Raw genomic sequence first — 17,234 nt, forward strand, 5'->3', positions numbered from 1 at the left:
TATAGTTGTATTACTTTGTATACCTATGGGCTATGGCGCAAGTGTACCACAATGAGAAATTATCATATGCTGCATTTTTTTTGGTGGATAGATTATTTCTTTCCAGAAATGGAAATTGTAGATGCACACCAAGTGTTTGATAAAAGTCAGAGTGACCTTTTAGACATTTTTAAATAATATCAGAATCTTGCATAATTGAGAGTGAGGGATAGCTCAAGTGGTTAGAGCTTCCCTCCCGATTCCAGGATCCTAGGATCGATTCTCACCCCCGCCTTTGTGGCTCTCTAAACACCAAAAAAAAAAAAAAAAAAAAAACTTGCATATATATGATTTTCTTTATATATGCATCCAATTTGAAAATGATATTACATCTTTTTTAAAAAAAAATGATATAGTGCATGTAATTATTTGTCATGTAATTGAAATATGAAGAAGAGAAATAAGCCCGGGGCATTGCCCGGGTCACCAACTAGTTGGACAATTAAGTGCTTAGATCACTAAATAAGATATTCTAACTTAGATTAAAGTCTTGATCTTTAAGTTTAAACTAACTTTGATGTCGTTGAAGATGCATGAATATTTGTTAGGAAGAATTTTTTTTCTAAATTAATCACACAGATTAAGTATCATGAAGTGTCTTGTATCATAAATCGGGGACATATTTTATTAGGAAAACTCTCCGTTGACTAAGGATCTGTTCTCATTTATTGAGCTAAAATGAACGGAATATTTTATAAGACAATGAAATTAGAAATTAAGTTGAAGATAATGAACCCTAATTGAAGAATAGCAAAATACCGTTATTATACCTCTTCAATTTATTTTGATATTTTCCACCCACCCCAAAAAAATACCAATATCTAAGCTTCACTCAAATGATTGAATCACATACGGAGTACTTGAACTCTGAAAATGTTTGATCCACCTGCTAGTTCACTGGGTAAGCTGCGACATTATCATATGCTGCAATTCTTTTTTTTTGTGGATAGATTATTTCTTTCCAGATATGGAAATTATAGATGCACACCAAGTGTTTGATAAAAAGTCAGAGTGACCTTTAGATATTTAAATAATATTCACAATCTTACATAACTTTGAACCAATCTATGTATTGAACTCTTCTTTTTCTATTTGCATTTCTAATCACCTGATCAAATATTCAAACTTGTGTTTTAATTGTAGAGCATTGGAAGCTTTGGGGGATCTAATTGCTTCATAAATTCAAAGGATTGCAGGTTTATTAAATAACCCATTTGTTGTTTTTGTATTATCTTTCTTTCCCATCTTTCCAAATCTTGTATATGTTGAGAAATTGGCTGTTAAACTATTGGAAATTCTGATATTGATCACAATGATAATAGAGCCCATAGAGGAATTGAATTCGAATCGAACCACTTTTGAGGATATCCCATCTTCAATTATGTGTGATATACTGTCTAGACTCCCAACTAAGGCTTGCCTGAATTGTAAGCTTGTTTGCAAAGATTGGTATAAGATCATTACTGGTTCTGAGTTTGCTTGTTTTCGTTCTTCTTGTTCGTATTTCTTTGTCTTGCTATATGGTAAGTTGGATAACAAGAGGAAAGATTTTCTGCTGCTTGACTTAGACAAATCCTCGAAGGTTGATGAGATGGGAAATCTTAGTGTTAGTGGTGATTCTTTGATTAGGTTCAAATCTATAGTAAACACACCCCATGATGACTTGTATGTTGTTAATGAATGCAATGGGGTTATCTGTTTAAAGTCTTGGGGGCAATGGAGTCCTTACATTGTATGTAATCTCTTAACTAGCCAACAGGTGATTGTTGAGCAATTTCGTGAGCCATCTTGTTCAGTTGAGGTTTATGGGTTGGGCTGCTGCCCTGTGTCGAACCAATTCAAAGTTGTTAGAATCCTTAAGACAGTGGAGAGCTATAGGTGTCTAGCTGAGATACAGACACTCGGCACTAATAAATGGAGAACTGTTGGTGATGCTCCAACATTTCAGCTCAGGAAGAGTGGGGCTTTCCTTCATGGTTCGCTTCATAGGTACTCTTATAGGGACAATTGTTTATGGTCCTTCCATTTTGGAACTGAAAAATTTTCGCTTGTTCCAGTACCAGATGATATGAAGAGAGAGCTCTACACCGAAGTGAGTGTCTTTAATTCTTGCCTTTCTTTCAGTTCTATGTCTGAAAATTGTAGTCAATGTGAAATTTGGCTAATGAAGGAATATGGTGTGAAAGATTCTTGGGTGAAGCAATATGTCTTCCAGGTTGACTCTCATCGTATGCCTCTACTTCAATTGGATACCGGGGAAACACTGGTTTCTTATAGAAATGGCGTTCGTCTTGGAGTATGTGATGGTGAATCTGGTAAATGTAAAAGAGTGCAGGTTCTTGGACTATCTTCTTACAAAGTGGTGGCATGTGCAAACAAATTTTGCAAGCTTTGAGGGTGCTTTTAACCTTTGCTAGAATGGAATCGAAGTTCATTAAAAGGTTAATGAGCTGTATTACATAGACCATGAACTAAGAAGTTATCCATGTACATACATTCATAACATTTCTAACTTGCTGTACATTTTACTCTGAAATCAATGGTTTTTGACTGATTCATCAGTTTATGCAGCATGAGGCATCCCTTACTTATATGTTGTGCATGGACGCATGGTAGTCCTGATCTTTGCTCAGTTTGTTAACAGGAAGATCAGTTTGCTTGCTTTGAGATTTTTAAAAATGGCATCATCCTCGGCTTTTAGCATCTTCAACAAGCTAACACATCCAGAATGCACATATATCTGTCATAAAGCCCAGCACCAGCAGAATGAAGTTGCAATTGGAATAAAGCACACACAATCAGTATGGCCTGATAGTTTTGTGATCTAGTTATTGCAGTTTTCTCCTAACATCATTGGTTTCCTTTTTGAATTCTTCTGTTTAACAGGACATTATTGAGCTGGAAGAACCATTAGATGATTCAGATCTAGCTGCATTTGTCTAATCTTAATCCAAAGTTCTGGTCTTGTAACATATTCTTTACCTCTGTTTCATAAAATAACTGCTGTGCTGTCAGCAAACATTTGTAGGATGATGTATATTGCACAAATTTCATGTATTACATTCTTTGATTTGTTATATAATAGATATATACTTGGTTTTCTGCTTGGTATACTTGTTTACTAGGAAAAGATTGGTATGCAAAAGTTGGAATTGTGCTAAAAATTGTATGAATCACGAGTTCTTAAAAAGTTCAACAGAAAACTCTGAAGTCTGAACACATTCGATTTCACAATTAAATGCTCTATGAATCTACGATTCAGCTAAATTAGTTGGGCGATTTCAATGTAATAATCTGAAGCTTTGTTAGTTCTACATAGGACCAGTTTCTGAAATCCTTATAATCTGAACCTCTGTTAGTTCATATACATGGACCAGTGTCTTCAATCCTCATACAACCCCAAGAAGGTGAGGATGCCATTTACTGAATTGGTAGAAAATTTATAGGATTGTATACAAAATATAAGATTAAATTTCAACTACATAAGTTCTTTCTAATGATAATCGTTACTGTTAAAAAAAGTTTACTCGCATATACTTGTATATTTATGAACAATTGATTATCAAATTGGATAAAATCAAGTACCCACCACGTTTTGTGGAAGTATGAAAATCTATCATCGAATTTATAATGAATTAGATTGCAACTGATGTTGGAACTTGGATGCTTACGTTACATCAATTCTTTATGTCTCTTCATAGACAATCTTATTAGTAAGATCATTATAACGTTAATACATCTTTGCTAACTATTCTGTAATAATAACTCCTCCATTTGTTTTTTTAGAATAAAACCATTCCAATTATGCGTTCTTGAGTTAGCGTGTTTTTTATATGGCTGGCTACACCGTGTGGTCGTCTGACACACAAATAACCCATGACCAAATAACCTAGCCAATGTAACTAGCTACATACGAAACTTTGTATTCTTCGTTAGTTTTTTTTTTTTTTTTTTTTTTTAAAAGAAACAAATACAAAAATCAACACATTTATGATTGGCTTCCACGTGTCAAAAAATTAGTACCTTTCAATCATAATTTATTTATTTTCCCTTTTATTTTAAAACCCACATTATCGTATAACTTGCACGGCTGCTGGAGTGCTGGCTGCTCCAATCATCACGTGATCTATCACGTGCTATTCAGAACCAAACATCCCCTGTTTTCTCTCTCATCACCTCCTCTCTTTCTCTCTCTAAACCAACATTCATCCAACGTCTTCCCTTCAAAACCAACCAATTTTTGAATTAATTTCATTGAATTCGTTGACTCACGCAATTTTCAATCTTTTCTTCGCCCTTTTTCTTCACAGAATTAAGTAAGTAATTCATAATTTGTTGCAAATTTTTGGGAATTTTGTTTTATTTTAGGGTTAATTTCTTTATTTTAATTCTGTATTTTATTTGAATTTACTGCTCATACTACGATAAATATAGTTTTTTTGGGTAAATTTGGTCCATGTTATGTTTAATTATTGTTAACTTTGTACATTTTTTTGTTTGATCAATTTATTCTGTAATGAGAATTCATGGGTTTTGCAATTTATTGATTATGAGTATCATTGATATAAAGTATTTTTTCCTGTAAAAAAAAAAAAAAGTATATAAAGTATTTGTTATTTTGGTATCTGGGTTATTTGTAGATTGCTGGAATTTATTTATTCATTTTTCCATTAATTGGTTAATATGATTTGTTATTGATGAAGATGTTTGGGTATGATAATTTTGTGGTGGAGTTAAAAAATTGTCTTCTTTGTTGGAAGATGGTAACTAATTATGTGGAAGTGTGATTGAGGGTTTGTGTATAGAAAGCCTGTGTCTTGTCATTATGTTCGGTGTTATTTTATACTCTCTTCGTTTCTTAATGTTGTCCGGGTTTGCTTTTAGCATAATAGCTGTTGTACATATTTAAAGATCAATATATTGCATTATATAAAATTATGAAAAGCTAATATTTTGAAACCAAATTTCGTGACAAATCTAACAGATCCCACGTGATGACGTGAGTATATTATTATGTAAAAGTTGATGAATACTCATCGCCAAAGTTACTCTCTTCTAATGGAAAGTATGAAGAACATTTATAAACGGAGGAAGTACTATGAAGAGATGCTAATAAAATTGTGATCTAGTACTTTTCCCCATCTAAATTTAAGAATTGTTTGTACGGAGTAGGGATATCTTGGTAAACTTTGTCATATTTCTTGAAAATTGTATTGATTTAATTCAGAGGAATTTGCATTGTAGGCTTCCTAATATGTTGTTAGTTGTTACCTTAATGGGAGTGACAAGACTGGAAATGGCTCAACTATCATAAAGTGTCATTGAGTAAATTCATGCTATATTGTTAGAAATTTAACATTAGGACAATATATACTTGTAATAATTATATTCGGATGGAAGGAGTGTATATCATAGAGAACCACCTACCTCCTGTTTTAGATTTGTAGTTGGATGGTTTCTATGAATACGCGTAAATCTTTAGATGAAATTAGATTTAACTTGAATATTTATAGAGTGTGCTATGATTGTCGCTTCTACATCATGTGTGGTCTAGATTTTGTTATTTATTAATTTAGAGATTTGATTGTGATGCAGTGGATTTTGGGGTCGATGGAGATGTTGATGGTGAAGTGGTGGGAAGTTCCGCGGATACAGAGGGCAGGGTTGGTGATGAAAATGATATGGGAGGAAGTTCTGTTGAAGGGGGACAAAGCCAAGATGATAAAATGAATGAGGAGTTATCTGAAAAGGAAGTTATCCCAGTCGGGGAACCAATAAATGAGCCTTTTGTGGGGCAAGAGTTTGAATCAGAGGCGGCTGCTCATGCATTTTACAACACATATGCTACACATGTGGGATTTGTAATACGAGTTAGCAAGTTATCTCGGTCAAGACGTGATGGTACTGCTATTGGCAGAGCCTTGGTTTGTAATAAAGAGGGTTATCGGATGCCTGACAAACGTGAAAAGGTTGTGAGGCAAAGAGCTGAAACTAGGGTTGGATGTAGGGCAATGATTTTGGTGAGGAAAATGAGTTCTGGTAAATGGGTGATCACAAAGTGTGTAAAAGAACACACTCATCCTCTAACGCCAGGAAAGGGGCGGAAAGATCTCATCTTTGAGCAATACCCGGTAAGTTCTTTGCTTCTCGCCTCATTTATTTAATTTTATTAACATTGCCATTACTTTTTGATTAGCTTATTTTGGTAGCATATGATGTAAGAACACCCTAATTAATTCATGCAAGATACATTATTATAGGGCTATCTAGATTTCTTATCTACTGCGTGTCATCCATCATCTGTAAGTAGCAATAGTATTATTATCTGTAAGAAACATTATTATGAGGCTATCTCGATTACCTTCACTTTGTGCTGGATTTAGTCCAGATGATATTTTGTTTATTAATAGCTTTGTCTAGAGTGAGTTAATGTTTGGATGAGAATTGAGCTTGTTCTAACTGCAACGTTGATAATCTAGCTGGAAGGAGTAGTTGTTCCGTCCCTTATTTGATTTTTCAGAATTGCCTTTAGCAGTCTTGTTTAGAGGGTTTTTTTTTTTTTTTTTTTTTTTTTTTTTTTTTTTTTTTTTTTTTGACAAGATTGTTTTGAGAATCTTGAAAGTTGAATGTTATTTGGAATTTGAGGGAGATCAGTATATGTGGTGCATATGAGATGATGTGGGCAAAATATTTGAAATGGCATGAAATCAGGAGACAGAACTTCTGATTCTGATTTGGTGGAAGCGTGGAACTAAGAGCAGCATGATAAGTTATAGCATATTCGTCGATAATGGAGTTTGAGATGCCATTCTCGAAGTTGATTGTTTGAAGGTTTCTGCAGCACTGAAGTAGGCTAGAATTGATTGGTCAATATTTGGGAAGTTAGCCATGAAGTTGTGGGACTTTGCTAGAAGTTTCAATTTCTTTAAACTGGCTTATGTAAAGAAAATATTTCACCCTATCTTGGAGAATGAGTGGGAAGTTTATTGGTAACTGGTGAGGAAATATGGTGAGTAATGAGATTCTTGAAGATATTTAATATGAATGGATTTACTTTTCTTCTGTCACATAAGTGATGAAACTCCATTACTTTTTGTCTGGTGGTGAGATGCATTAGCTAGCATAATTGAAGCCTGTCTTGTTGCTGTAAATGGTAGGTTCTTAATTGTATCTGATTTTGGACGGCCTTTCTGGGATAATGATTTTGGAGATAGAGAATTGCTTGTGTGAAGTAATAGTTTATTACTTGTGCAACAAAGAACTATATTGGAGCCATGTTATTTTCTGCAGCAATTTCGAGTCTTATATGTGGAAACCAATTGAAACTGGCACAAGATTTTTCAGATGCCTAGATCAATGTTAGACCACCAGTGTCCATGGGTTTATGCCATGTCATTGCCAATAAATCTGTGACAGATGCTGGGCTTCTTTGTTTGGAAGTGTAATTTTGGTAATAAAACACGATGGAAAGATCTGATGAGGTTTGGACCACAGATTTAATATGCTTGGAACTGAAATGATTGTGTTTTATCTGAAGGCCAGAGTAAGTGTTTTTCATATGGTCATTTCGCTTATTCCTGTTTGCTTGTGTGGTGTGTTACTGGGAATTGCTTAAATCACTGAACATATGGTGATCATACGGCATCAACTGGATAAGTGTTTATTAATACCTCGACCATCCAATGTAAAGGAGAGAAAAAGGATGGTAAGAGATGGAAAGTGAAAAAAAGCAGGTTTAGCATGAATTAGGATTACCTTCATGAACTTTGTTATGTAGACAACAGAATCTCATAGGTCTTGGCGTGAAACTTGGGAAATCATATGATTTCTGGATTACTCTTGATATCTATTTAATTGGCAGCAGACATTAGTTGGATGAGTTAGAATAAATAAAACAAGTATGTCAAACTGCTACTACTGTACAATGTTGCATTCATTTTGGTTGTCTGAACAAAAGTAATGCCCCCGAGAAAAGGGGGAAAGGGGGGAAAGGGAGGGATATTAGAGTTGTATTTATGGGAGGTGCATTGCTATAATCATATGCAATATTGGGGTTGAGGAGTAATGTATTTTTCAATTTATGCCAGTTTGCTATTTGGAAATTATTTTGTCCCCTGCACATGTAGTGCAAGTAATATAGCTATGACAGGTTATCTTTTACCTATGCTAATTAGCACAAGAATTTAATGGCCCGATTGTTTCATATCTGCCATTGCCCATAGGTTTCTAGATTTCTACTTGCTACTGGGAAGCATAGGCTGCCAGATAAAAAATGGGTTGTTGCTTTTGATCAATTGGCCAAGTTAGCTTACATAGGATGTTGGATTTAGAGCTTAGAACATGGGCAATAAAGATGGGTGTTGAATAGTACAAATTAAGCTTTGAGTCTGCCGGGATTTTGATCTTTTTGCCAGTTTTTGGCTTGGATAGGCTAAGGGTTTTGAGTTGGAAGAAAGGGTGGAATGGGATATTTTGGTTAAAATAGTTCTTTTCTATCTGACAGTTGGTTGTAGTGTTTGATAATCTAACTTAGTTGGGTTTAGTATATATGATGTCTATATGATCTTTCAGAGGCCTCATGACAATAACAATATTATTGGATGAAATGATTATATACGGAGTCTTCTAATATTATTTGTCTTTGGTAGACCAATCTTTTTTCTTTTTGCCTGCCTTCGTGAGGTGTGGACTGAGTGAAAGTAACAAAAAGGACCCATTAGTTAAACTCTGATTCGTGTTCGTCTTTTGATGGGTTCGTGTGTTTTAAATATTGTTTCATTTCAAATGTCGTGCTTTAAGCTTATGAGCAAAATCTTAAGAACAGTTGGGTCTATGTAGGAATAGTTGTCTCAGTTTCTAAAGAAAGAAAAAAACAAAGAGAGGATTGTGTTGCAGTTTTTCTTTGTCTGACCATTGTGGTGCTGTTTTGCAGAATGAGCATGATAAAATTCGGGAATTGTCCCAACAGTTAGCTGTTGAGAAAAAGCGAGCTGCCACATACAAAAGGCATCTCGAGATGGTGTTTGAGCACATCGAGGAACATAACCAGAGTCTTTCAAAGAAGATCCAAGATATTGTAGGCAGTGTTAGAGAGTTTGAGTCGAGAGAGAAAGAGAATTGTAGATAGTATTTGTTGCTCTCGTACTTTTACATTGTAGGTGATATCCAAAGATTAAACACTTTGGAAATTTGTGTGCAGATATTCTGTGAAATGAGGCTATAATTGTGAAGCTTTTTTTTTTTCCAAGACAACATTGTTTTTTAGAACAGCTGTGTTGATTCTTAAGCTAACAATCATTTTTACAGCATGGATAGCTTGGAACACTTCTGCATCATTATAACTGGTGATTATTGTAAGACTGAGCTCCTCATGCTCCCCTGTTCGATAAAGAATTCATTTCTGTATATTGTGTATACTGTGTACTTATCGGCCCTTGAATCGTCTGTGAAACTCGAGATCAAATAGAAAAGCCACATTCCTCAAGTTTTTTTCTAAGCATACTTTCACTCTATTCACCAAATCCTTTGGTAATTTACTGAGCTAGCTATCTCAGTGCAACATGCATGATATCTGAAATAGTGTGGATCAAACATCTTAATAACCTTAATTGGTCTATTTCTCATTATTTCTCAGGTTCCCTTTGGATTATTTGATTGCTTTATGTTTTTTTTAAAAAGAGTAATCAAACGTTTCGATAAAACATGATGATCAATTTTAAGGGACCAAAAAAAATATATATATATTAAAAAAAAAAGAAGCTTTTGACAAATTTCTACAATGATTTTTTAAAAAAATTCTTAACAAAACATATTGATTGAAATAAAATAGTTTGTAATTTCTATAAAAACCAGTTTTTTTAATTTTGTAATTATTGATTGATTCGGGTTTAGATTTTCAAATTTCTAATTAGGATTTTATAATTTAGGAGAAAGGGAAGAATTTTCTATTAAAGGTTTTTCCAATTTTGTGTTTTATGTTTAAGAAAACATGAATTAGACGCATTTAATAAATATTTAATCAATTAAACAATCAATTGTCATAAGAAAGATCAAATTAAACATTACTCCGCATGATTTTCCTATCGAGTTTTACTCTACCTATACATCACATATAACATAATTAAGGATTGCAAAATTTTCATTTGTAGAATAAAAGTAATTTCAAATCGAGTTGAGTTGAGTTGAAAGTGCAATTTTTTTATGCATATTAATAGAAGGAATAATAAAAATCTGATGCTCGCATATACACACCGTGATGGATCAATCATTTTTTTTTTAAAAAAAACATAATATCAAGCGGATTTCTAATTTTCTGTTAATATTTAATTCCCATATGAATCATACAAGTTGTAAAAAATAATAAAATAAAAAAATTAAAAAAAAAAACTCATAGTCCACCTTTGACTCCTCAGTGAATTTGTTCACTCTTCAGTCTTCAATCAGTGAATTTGTTCTTCCACCTTTACCTCTCTATTTTCTTCCTCGATATCTCTTTTCTGCATTGATACTTCCTGAGAAGCCGAAAGACTTTAAATTTTCATTCGTGTACTAAAGTAAGTTACAAATCTCTTACAATTATGCTTCTAATTACTCCATTAACATCTTTTACCTTATTTAATTTTATCTTCATTGCACATTTATAATACTTTTTTTTTTTTAATGATTCTGCAATGTAGCATAAATTACCTGCTTTATATAGTAACCATGTTTGATTTCCTGCTAATAATTTAATCTACTACATGGGTTTTATAGAATTATTATTACCCAAATCTCGTTAACTTTCAATATTCCAAATTCTGGGTATTATATAGATTAAATAATTTGCAATTTGTGGAATTGGTATATGTAAAAGTAGTTAAATTTGTGCATTATCACCAAAAAATTGCTTGAAAATATAAATATTGAAAATTTAGTTGATGTTCTGTATTTTAGTACCGAACTCATTTGTTAATCCCAGATACTCACAGCTATTTTTCCAATTATTGGTTATTGTTGTGATTTTTTTATTTATTTTTCATTAATTTGTAATCCTATAAATTGTGTTTACTAGTTTTGGCCTTTAGGGTTCTAGTAGCATGGTTGGGTGCAACTCAAATTTCAGCTGACGGTTGATCCTATTTGATTTTCATTTTAATGATTGCTTCATAGTGGAATCCAATGAAGAAGCTGGTGTGTTTGAGACTTCAGGTAGGGAATCATCGGATGTCGGTGAAGGAGATGGCGTCGTGGAGCCATATGAAGGTATGGAGTTTGATTCTGAAGAGGCAGCTAAGGTTTTCTATGATGAGTATGCTAGGAAAGTAGGATTTGTCATGCGAGTGATGTCATGTCGTCGTTCAGAGGTTGATGGGAGGATATTGGCCCGCCGTTTGGGATGTAATAAAGAGGGACATTGTTTAAGCATTCGTGGGAAACTTGGTCAGGTCAGGAAACCAAGGGCTAGCACCCGAGGGGGCTGTAAGGCAATGATTCTTGTGAAATTAGATAAGTCGGGAAAATGGGTTGTCACAAGATTTGTTAGAGTTCACAATCATCCATTGTTGGTTTCTCCAAGGGAAGCTCGGAAAAAAATGGTGAGTTTTGGCAAACGGGTTAACATCTTGTTTACTTGTTAAGTATGGTGGTGAAAATTGTTTGCATGAATGTCTAGAATCATGTACAGTGATGGTTGGCTCAGTTGTTTCTTATTTTTTCTTTGTGATCTGCATTTGAAATTATGAACACTTGTGTCATGTTGCTCTTGGAGATTTAATTTTATTCATTTGGCACATATGGTGTTTTCTAGAAGAGGATATATCTTACAATTAATGCTTTTGTGAATTCTGTTTATGTGGTCTAAATTCTTGTGTGTTGAATTTTCTGAACTTCTGATCACTAAGTGCAAGAGCTAGGTTGAGTCTATGTGATTTGACAATGATTTGGGTTTCCCCGTTTCATTTTAGCCCATCAAATGATATGATGTAATAAACTTGGGATTTGAGGATTTACTGCTAAACAAAGTTTTAATGAAATTAACTGTTGTATTTTTTATTATAACATATTGTGTGATTCTCTTCAGATAATCTATGCTTTCCTTGATTACAATATAGAACAACCATTCTGCACATCATATCCTTCAATCTGTGCTCTTCATTGACTACGATTTCATTGGTTGGCTAAATGTGATCATGCAGTTATGCCGGATGCTATGCTTATTAAAATTTTGATTTTGCTAGTAAATAACAGGGTATCTTATGCTTTTTCTATGGATGCTTGTAGGATGACAAAGATAAGAAGATTCAGGAGTTGACTGCAGAGTTAAGAAATGAAAAACGTTTATGCACCTTGTATCAAGAACAGTTGTTTGCTTTTATGAAAGATGTTGAAGATTACAATGGCCAGATAAGTAAGAAAGTTCAAGCTGTTCTTATCAATCTTAAAGAAATTGAGAATCAAGAACCAAAGCCTTAGCAACTGTGAGCAGTATTAATCTTGAAGATGGTAAGCTATACATGCATCAATCCACTTCTCTTGCCTTTATAGTTTTTATTCTTCCTTTTTGACATTGCATCAAGGTCTTGAAAACTTGTATAGTTGTATACTTCTCTATAGCTCTGTTACTCACACTAGTCATTTTACCTCATTTACCGAATTTGGATCCTCAACACTTGGCTATTGGTATACTCAACATTTCATTTTCATTTTGGAAATTATTATTTTTTTTTCAAAAACTGAAATAGCCAAATACCAAGTTGATTCAAGTGTCTGACAAGTTAAACCAGTACGGTTCAACTCTTTATAAAATTGCCAAATAGAAGATGAAATAGTCTTTCAGATTCACATAATCCAAAAGATCCATTACTGTTGCATATCTGTGTATCCTAACATTGTGACCATCTATGTTGACTGACACCAAATACTATTGAGTTTAACTTAGAGCACTTAGTCTTGTGCTCCAAATGGTGAGTGGTCTACAAGCTAGTTGATTGATCAGGGCTTGTGTGCTATTATTAGGACAAATTGATTGATAACCTCCGTTTGCTATCTTGTTAATGTAGATATAGAAATTAGAAAGTCTGGGATAGTTCAAGACCTTCAGGTGGATAACAATCAGCTGATAATCCAGCATCTCCCAACTTGGTGATTAAGTGCCAAGATGTTATTGGTGGACGGTGGTAGAGTGATGCTGCAAATTGGTGAGGTGAAGATATGAAAGCTGAAGATAAGTTATATGAATATATTTATTCATATATAAATCTTGCAGAATAGGTATTCTTTAATGATGTTGCGGTATATAATTTCAGATTCACTCTGTTGGTGCCCTTTGGCGTGTTTATCTGTAAATAATACTCCCTTAGAAAAATATTATTTACATCTTACATAGTTACATGGAGTACTAAATTGGGATATTGTAAAAAAGTTGCCGCCTTTCCAAAAATAATACTCATAGATTATGAATGGTTTCCCGTGATATAGAGGGAGGTGGGTGGGATTCAACTTGTATACTTTGTATGAGTTGTATCGTATGTTTAACTTATAATTTTTACGAATTATAATGATGAGACACATTTCCAGATTATGGATTATCTATGATTCTTTCTTGATGCTAATCATGAAACACCATGAGAAGCAGGAGTTGAGATTTGAAACTAGCATTACTCTTCTTTACTCCAGTATTCCTGGATCAGACTTTGCCATTGTCCACACTTCCCCTTGTGTGTGTGGGTGGGTGGATGAGTACGCGTGTGTGTTGAATAGTGAGTTGCTCTAGTTAATGACCTAAGTTTTTGGTATCTGTTGGCTCATTGCTAAATTTATCTTATGCATCACTGTAACCGTGAAACGGTTGCCATTTGCTCAACTATGTAATTAATTTAGGGTTTTGGTTGTTGTAGATGCTAACTAGCTTAGTTGCTAAAGATGTATTTTATAAGGGTATCAGAAGCCAATACTTTTTCGCTCTATAGCCTAACGCTACAAGGTCTTGGGCAACATTTTGGTTAGAAAAGGAAACAAAGAGAAGAAAGAGACAAATTTGCCTAAATATTTCTACCAAGAGAAAATAAGCCAGAATTTGGGCTTTTTATTTATTGCTATTAATCTATATTTACATTGTACTTTTGGCGTGGCTTTTGAAACTTAGGGCCTGTTCACTTCAACTTAATTTCAGTTCAGTTCAGCTCCAATCAGTTCAGTTCAGTTCGGCTCCAATCAGTTCAGTTCATTTCAGCTTCTAATTTCCCTCTCTCATTAAATATTCATTTCAGCTCAGCTCAGTTCAGTTCAGCTCCAATCAGTTCAATTCAGTTCCAATTAGTTCAGTTCAGCTCAGCTCAGTAAATGTGAACAGGTCCTTAGTGAAGATTATGAAAGTTTAATTTATTAATTACATGAACATTAAATGAAGAGAACAATGAAGAAGAGAGGGAGTCAAGGCAATGACGATTATACATCTGTTTTCCTATACATGCATCACTTTAATTGATACATTTACAAGTAGAGTACACAATTTTGACCATTAATATCTAAATGTATTTTAGTAAAATGTAATTCTTAGAAACCATTTGACTTAATGGAAGCATAGAAAAAATTGAAGCTTTTATTTCTGAATGGAGGAAAATTTAGTAAATTACCATGCCTCAAAAGCACTCAAATCTTCGAAATGTCAAACATAAAATTTAAATATCATACATTGGCAAGCTTGTACTAAAATTTGGCACACTGAACAAAAATTCATGAGTAGCTCTTTTCAGTTGGACATATATAACATATAATACAGTATATTTACAAAAAATACATTTTGTGCAATCTAACTATCTCAGGGACTGTAAAGCTCCGGAACTTCTATTCATTGCTATTGGAAATAAATAAGATTGAGATTATTTAGCTATCTAAAAAGACTCTTCAAGAGAAAAAGATTGAGTTTTTCATGATGGGATCATAGCCCATATGATCAGATCTCTTGACTCCATTCTGGTAAAACGGGTACATCTGAATTTCTGATTGCTCCTGAATTAGATGAATGGTAATTTTCCGTCAAAGGAAGTAGCTTTCCTTCAAATAAGCTGTTTGTGATCCATCTTGCTGGCTGCAACAAGCACACCACAAGCAAAATGACATGAGTTAGTAATAAATTATAAGGCGGATAGAATATTAGACAATGTATCACGCATGGTAAACTAATACCAACCATAAAAGAAAGTTTCTGCTCAGAGGCACATTTCTTCAGGAGACGGGTTGCACGATTTTCATCCTCAGCAACAACAGCACCAAGAGAAATCTTCTTTTTCTGTAAGCTCTGGACCAACCATTGTAGGCTTTTGTACACGTGACCTCGTCCATGCTGAAATTGCACAAGAAGCAGGAGTTGAGTCAGACTGAAGGTTAACTTGATTGCGTACAAGAAAAACAAAGGACCATTTACTGAGGCATGTGTTTACTCTCCAATCTAGCATTCAATTCCTCTAATAAGAAAGAAATTAGAATGATTTCATGATACGAAGTATTAGATAACAAGCTGCAAAGAGATTTCAAGCATGCTTTTGATTAGGAAGGATCTCTGGATCATATCAAAGTGGTATCACTGCTCAGGACAAGAACAGAGAAGGAAACAATGCTGAGGATCATACTGCAAGTTTGAGGTTTCAGATTTTTTTAGTAATTGTGATACTCTGAGTCCTATTTATTTTACAGAATGATATCATGTAAATATAAACAAGAATTATGACTTAAAATCTATGAAATATGATTACAAATATTAAACATTCAGAAAAGAAAAGACAACACAAGGGTCACTAGTTAGATATACAACACCATGCCAACCCAGTATATTTATTGCTATTGCATACTGCAAAGAGAACTTTTACCTTGATAACTCTAGCAAACTTGGTACAGAAACTAGGAGTTCCATGCAGCATAATTCCAACTTTGTCAAAGATGTAATCATTGTCATTTTGAGTAATTGCTTTCCCGATTTGGTTCTGCATCCTATTATTAGATAATATTATGTATCTGTCAACACAGCAAAACAAGCGTGAGAGTTGCAAAATTATCGTTCAAAATAAGGAACATAAAATGTACAGATATTAATAGGGAAATGGCCAAAAAAAATAACAATGTAATGAAGTCAATGGCTTATTATGTTTTTAAAACCACAAGTGTTTGCACCTTTAAGGTGAGGGTCAAGGAAGAGATTGAATAAAAAGAAAAAAATACTAGCATATGACTGAATAATCATGGTCTCGAGGAAATATTACAGTATCATAATGATCACTACCTAGTCATGCTGAATTAGGAGAAAGCTACACCTTAACATTATGGATTAGGAGAAAGCCCCACCCACACACACACGCACGCATGCGGCACACACACACACACACACACACACACGCAGACACACGCGCACGCGCACACAAACACACACATTGGTCAACGCTGATATGACTGAGTAGTAAGACATCTAGGTGATTATATACCAGGCAGAACTATTTCCCAAACTGAATCAAAATCAAGGCCAATCCTAACTAGCATTAAGTCCAACTTATTTTACTCGATTATGCTATCGGTATGGAAGAGTATGCATCTAAAAATGCACTGTTTTGTGAAAAATGAGTAATATTGGCTGGGTTGGGGTCTTAACTCATATTTATTATTACACCACCAAAAAAAACACACACTTAGATAGACAGATAATAAAAACATAATAGGTAAATGGAGAAAGAATGAAGAAGAAATAGAACAATTATCACAGATGGCATGCAAGGTTTACAACTTACTTGTCAGGAGGCAAGACAGAACCAACTCTGATTGAATTATATGCCCAGCCAACTTTAAGCAAGAAGGCATTCACAGCACAGCCATACAAAAACTTTGTTGTTTGCAACTGCAATAAACACAGATGAGAATTTAGAAAACGATGCATTACTAAAGACTTCTGACATGCACAGATATTCATGACTACTGGCCTCAAATAATTGAAAGCAATTGCAAGGAAGAAAAAGGAGGGGTCAAGCAAGGGCTGTCATTGAGGATGAACTTAATGCAACAGTATGTCTCAGGATAAGGCTTTTGCTAACACTGTTAATACCATATTAGATAGCAATAAAACTCTGACATTAATCTCACTATCAAAATTTAACTGCAGAGCGTAGAATCAGCTAATTATAACCCAAAAAAGCAACATCAACAATTGCAATTAAAGTGATAAATACAGAAGC

General features: G+C 34.0%; 4 protein-coding genes across 4 annotated transcripts in view; 3 read left to right on the forward strand and 1 right to left on the reverse strand.

Annotated features, from left to right (window-relative positions):
* Positions 1-853: 853 nt before the first annotated feature.
* LOC145609643 (F-box protein At3g07870-like) lies at positions 854-2,445 on the forward strand. The gene is made up of 2 exons (XM_081665093.1): positions 854-940; positions 1,183-2,445. Exon 2 carries the CDS (start codon positions 1,352-1,354, stop codon positions 2,432-2,434), a length of 1,083 nt encoding a protein of 360 aa, XP_081521219.1. The 5' UTR covers positions 854-940; positions 1,183-1,351; the 3' UTR covers positions 2,435-2,445.
* Positions 2,446-4,135: 1,690 nt separating this feature from the next.
* On the forward strand, positions 4,136-9,444 carry LOC145608552 (protein FAR1-RELATED SEQUENCE 1-like). The gene is made up of 3 exons (XM_081664165.1): positions 4,136-4,355; positions 5,635-6,170; positions 8,972-9,444. Coding segments are annotated over exons 1-3 (732 nt in total). The 5' UTR covers positions 4,136-4,354; the 3' UTR covers positions 9,167-9,444.
* Positions 9,445-10,485: 1,041 nt separating this feature from the next.
* LOC145609268 (protein FAR1-RELATED SEQUENCE 5-like) lies at positions 10,486-13,479 on the forward strand. The gene is made up of 4 exons (XM_081664795.1): positions 10,486-10,592; positions 11,188-11,612; positions 12,298-12,519; positions 13,077-13,479. Coding segments are annotated over exons 1-3 (618 nt in total). The 5' UTR covers positions 10,486-10,591; the 3' UTR covers positions 12,490-12,519; positions 13,077-13,479.
* A 1,271-nt stretch (positions 13,480-14,750) lies between these two features.
* Positions 14,751-17,234, reverse strand: part of LOC145607366 (uncharacterized) — an 8,012-nt gene continuing 5,528 nt past the window's right edge. Inside the window, exons 10-13 of the mRNA XM_081663040.1 lie at positions 16,794-16,900; positions 15,885-16,029; positions 15,209-15,361; positions 14,751-15,106 (exon numbers count right to left, since the gene is read on the reverse strand). Coding sequence (XP_081519166.1) covers positions 14,972-15,106; positions 15,209-15,361; positions 15,885-16,029; positions 16,794-16,900 — 540 coding nt within the window. The 3' untranslated portion in view covers positions 14,751-14,971. The remainder of the gene's footprint in view (positions 15,107-15,208; positions 15,362-15,884; positions 16,030-16,793; positions 16,901-17,234) is intronic.

The sequence above is a fragment of the Chenopodium album genome, chromosome 23 (assembly GCF_948465745.1).
Source record: "Chenopodium album chromosome 23, dcCheAlbu1.1, whole genome shotgun sequence".
Taxonomy (NCBI): Eukaryota; Viridiplantae; Streptophyta; class Magnoliopsida; order Caryophyllales; family Amaranthaceae; genus Chenopodium; species Chenopodium album.

Coding starts and splice junctions, on each gene's coding strand:
- LOC145609643 (XM_081665093.1), top strand. CDS start 1,352: ATGATAATAGAGCCCATAGAGGAATTGAATTCGAATCGAACCACTTTT.
- LOC145608552 (XM_081664165.1), top strand. Junction 6,171..8,971: donor TCATCTTTGAGCAATACCCG/GTAAGTTCTTTG, acceptor GCTGTTTTGCAG/AATGAGCATGATAAAATTCG.
- LOC145609268 (XM_081664795.1), top strand. Junction 11,613..12,297: donor GGGAAGCTCGGAAAAAAATG/GTGAGTTTTGGC, acceptor GGATGCTTGTAG/GATGACAAAGATAAGAAGAT.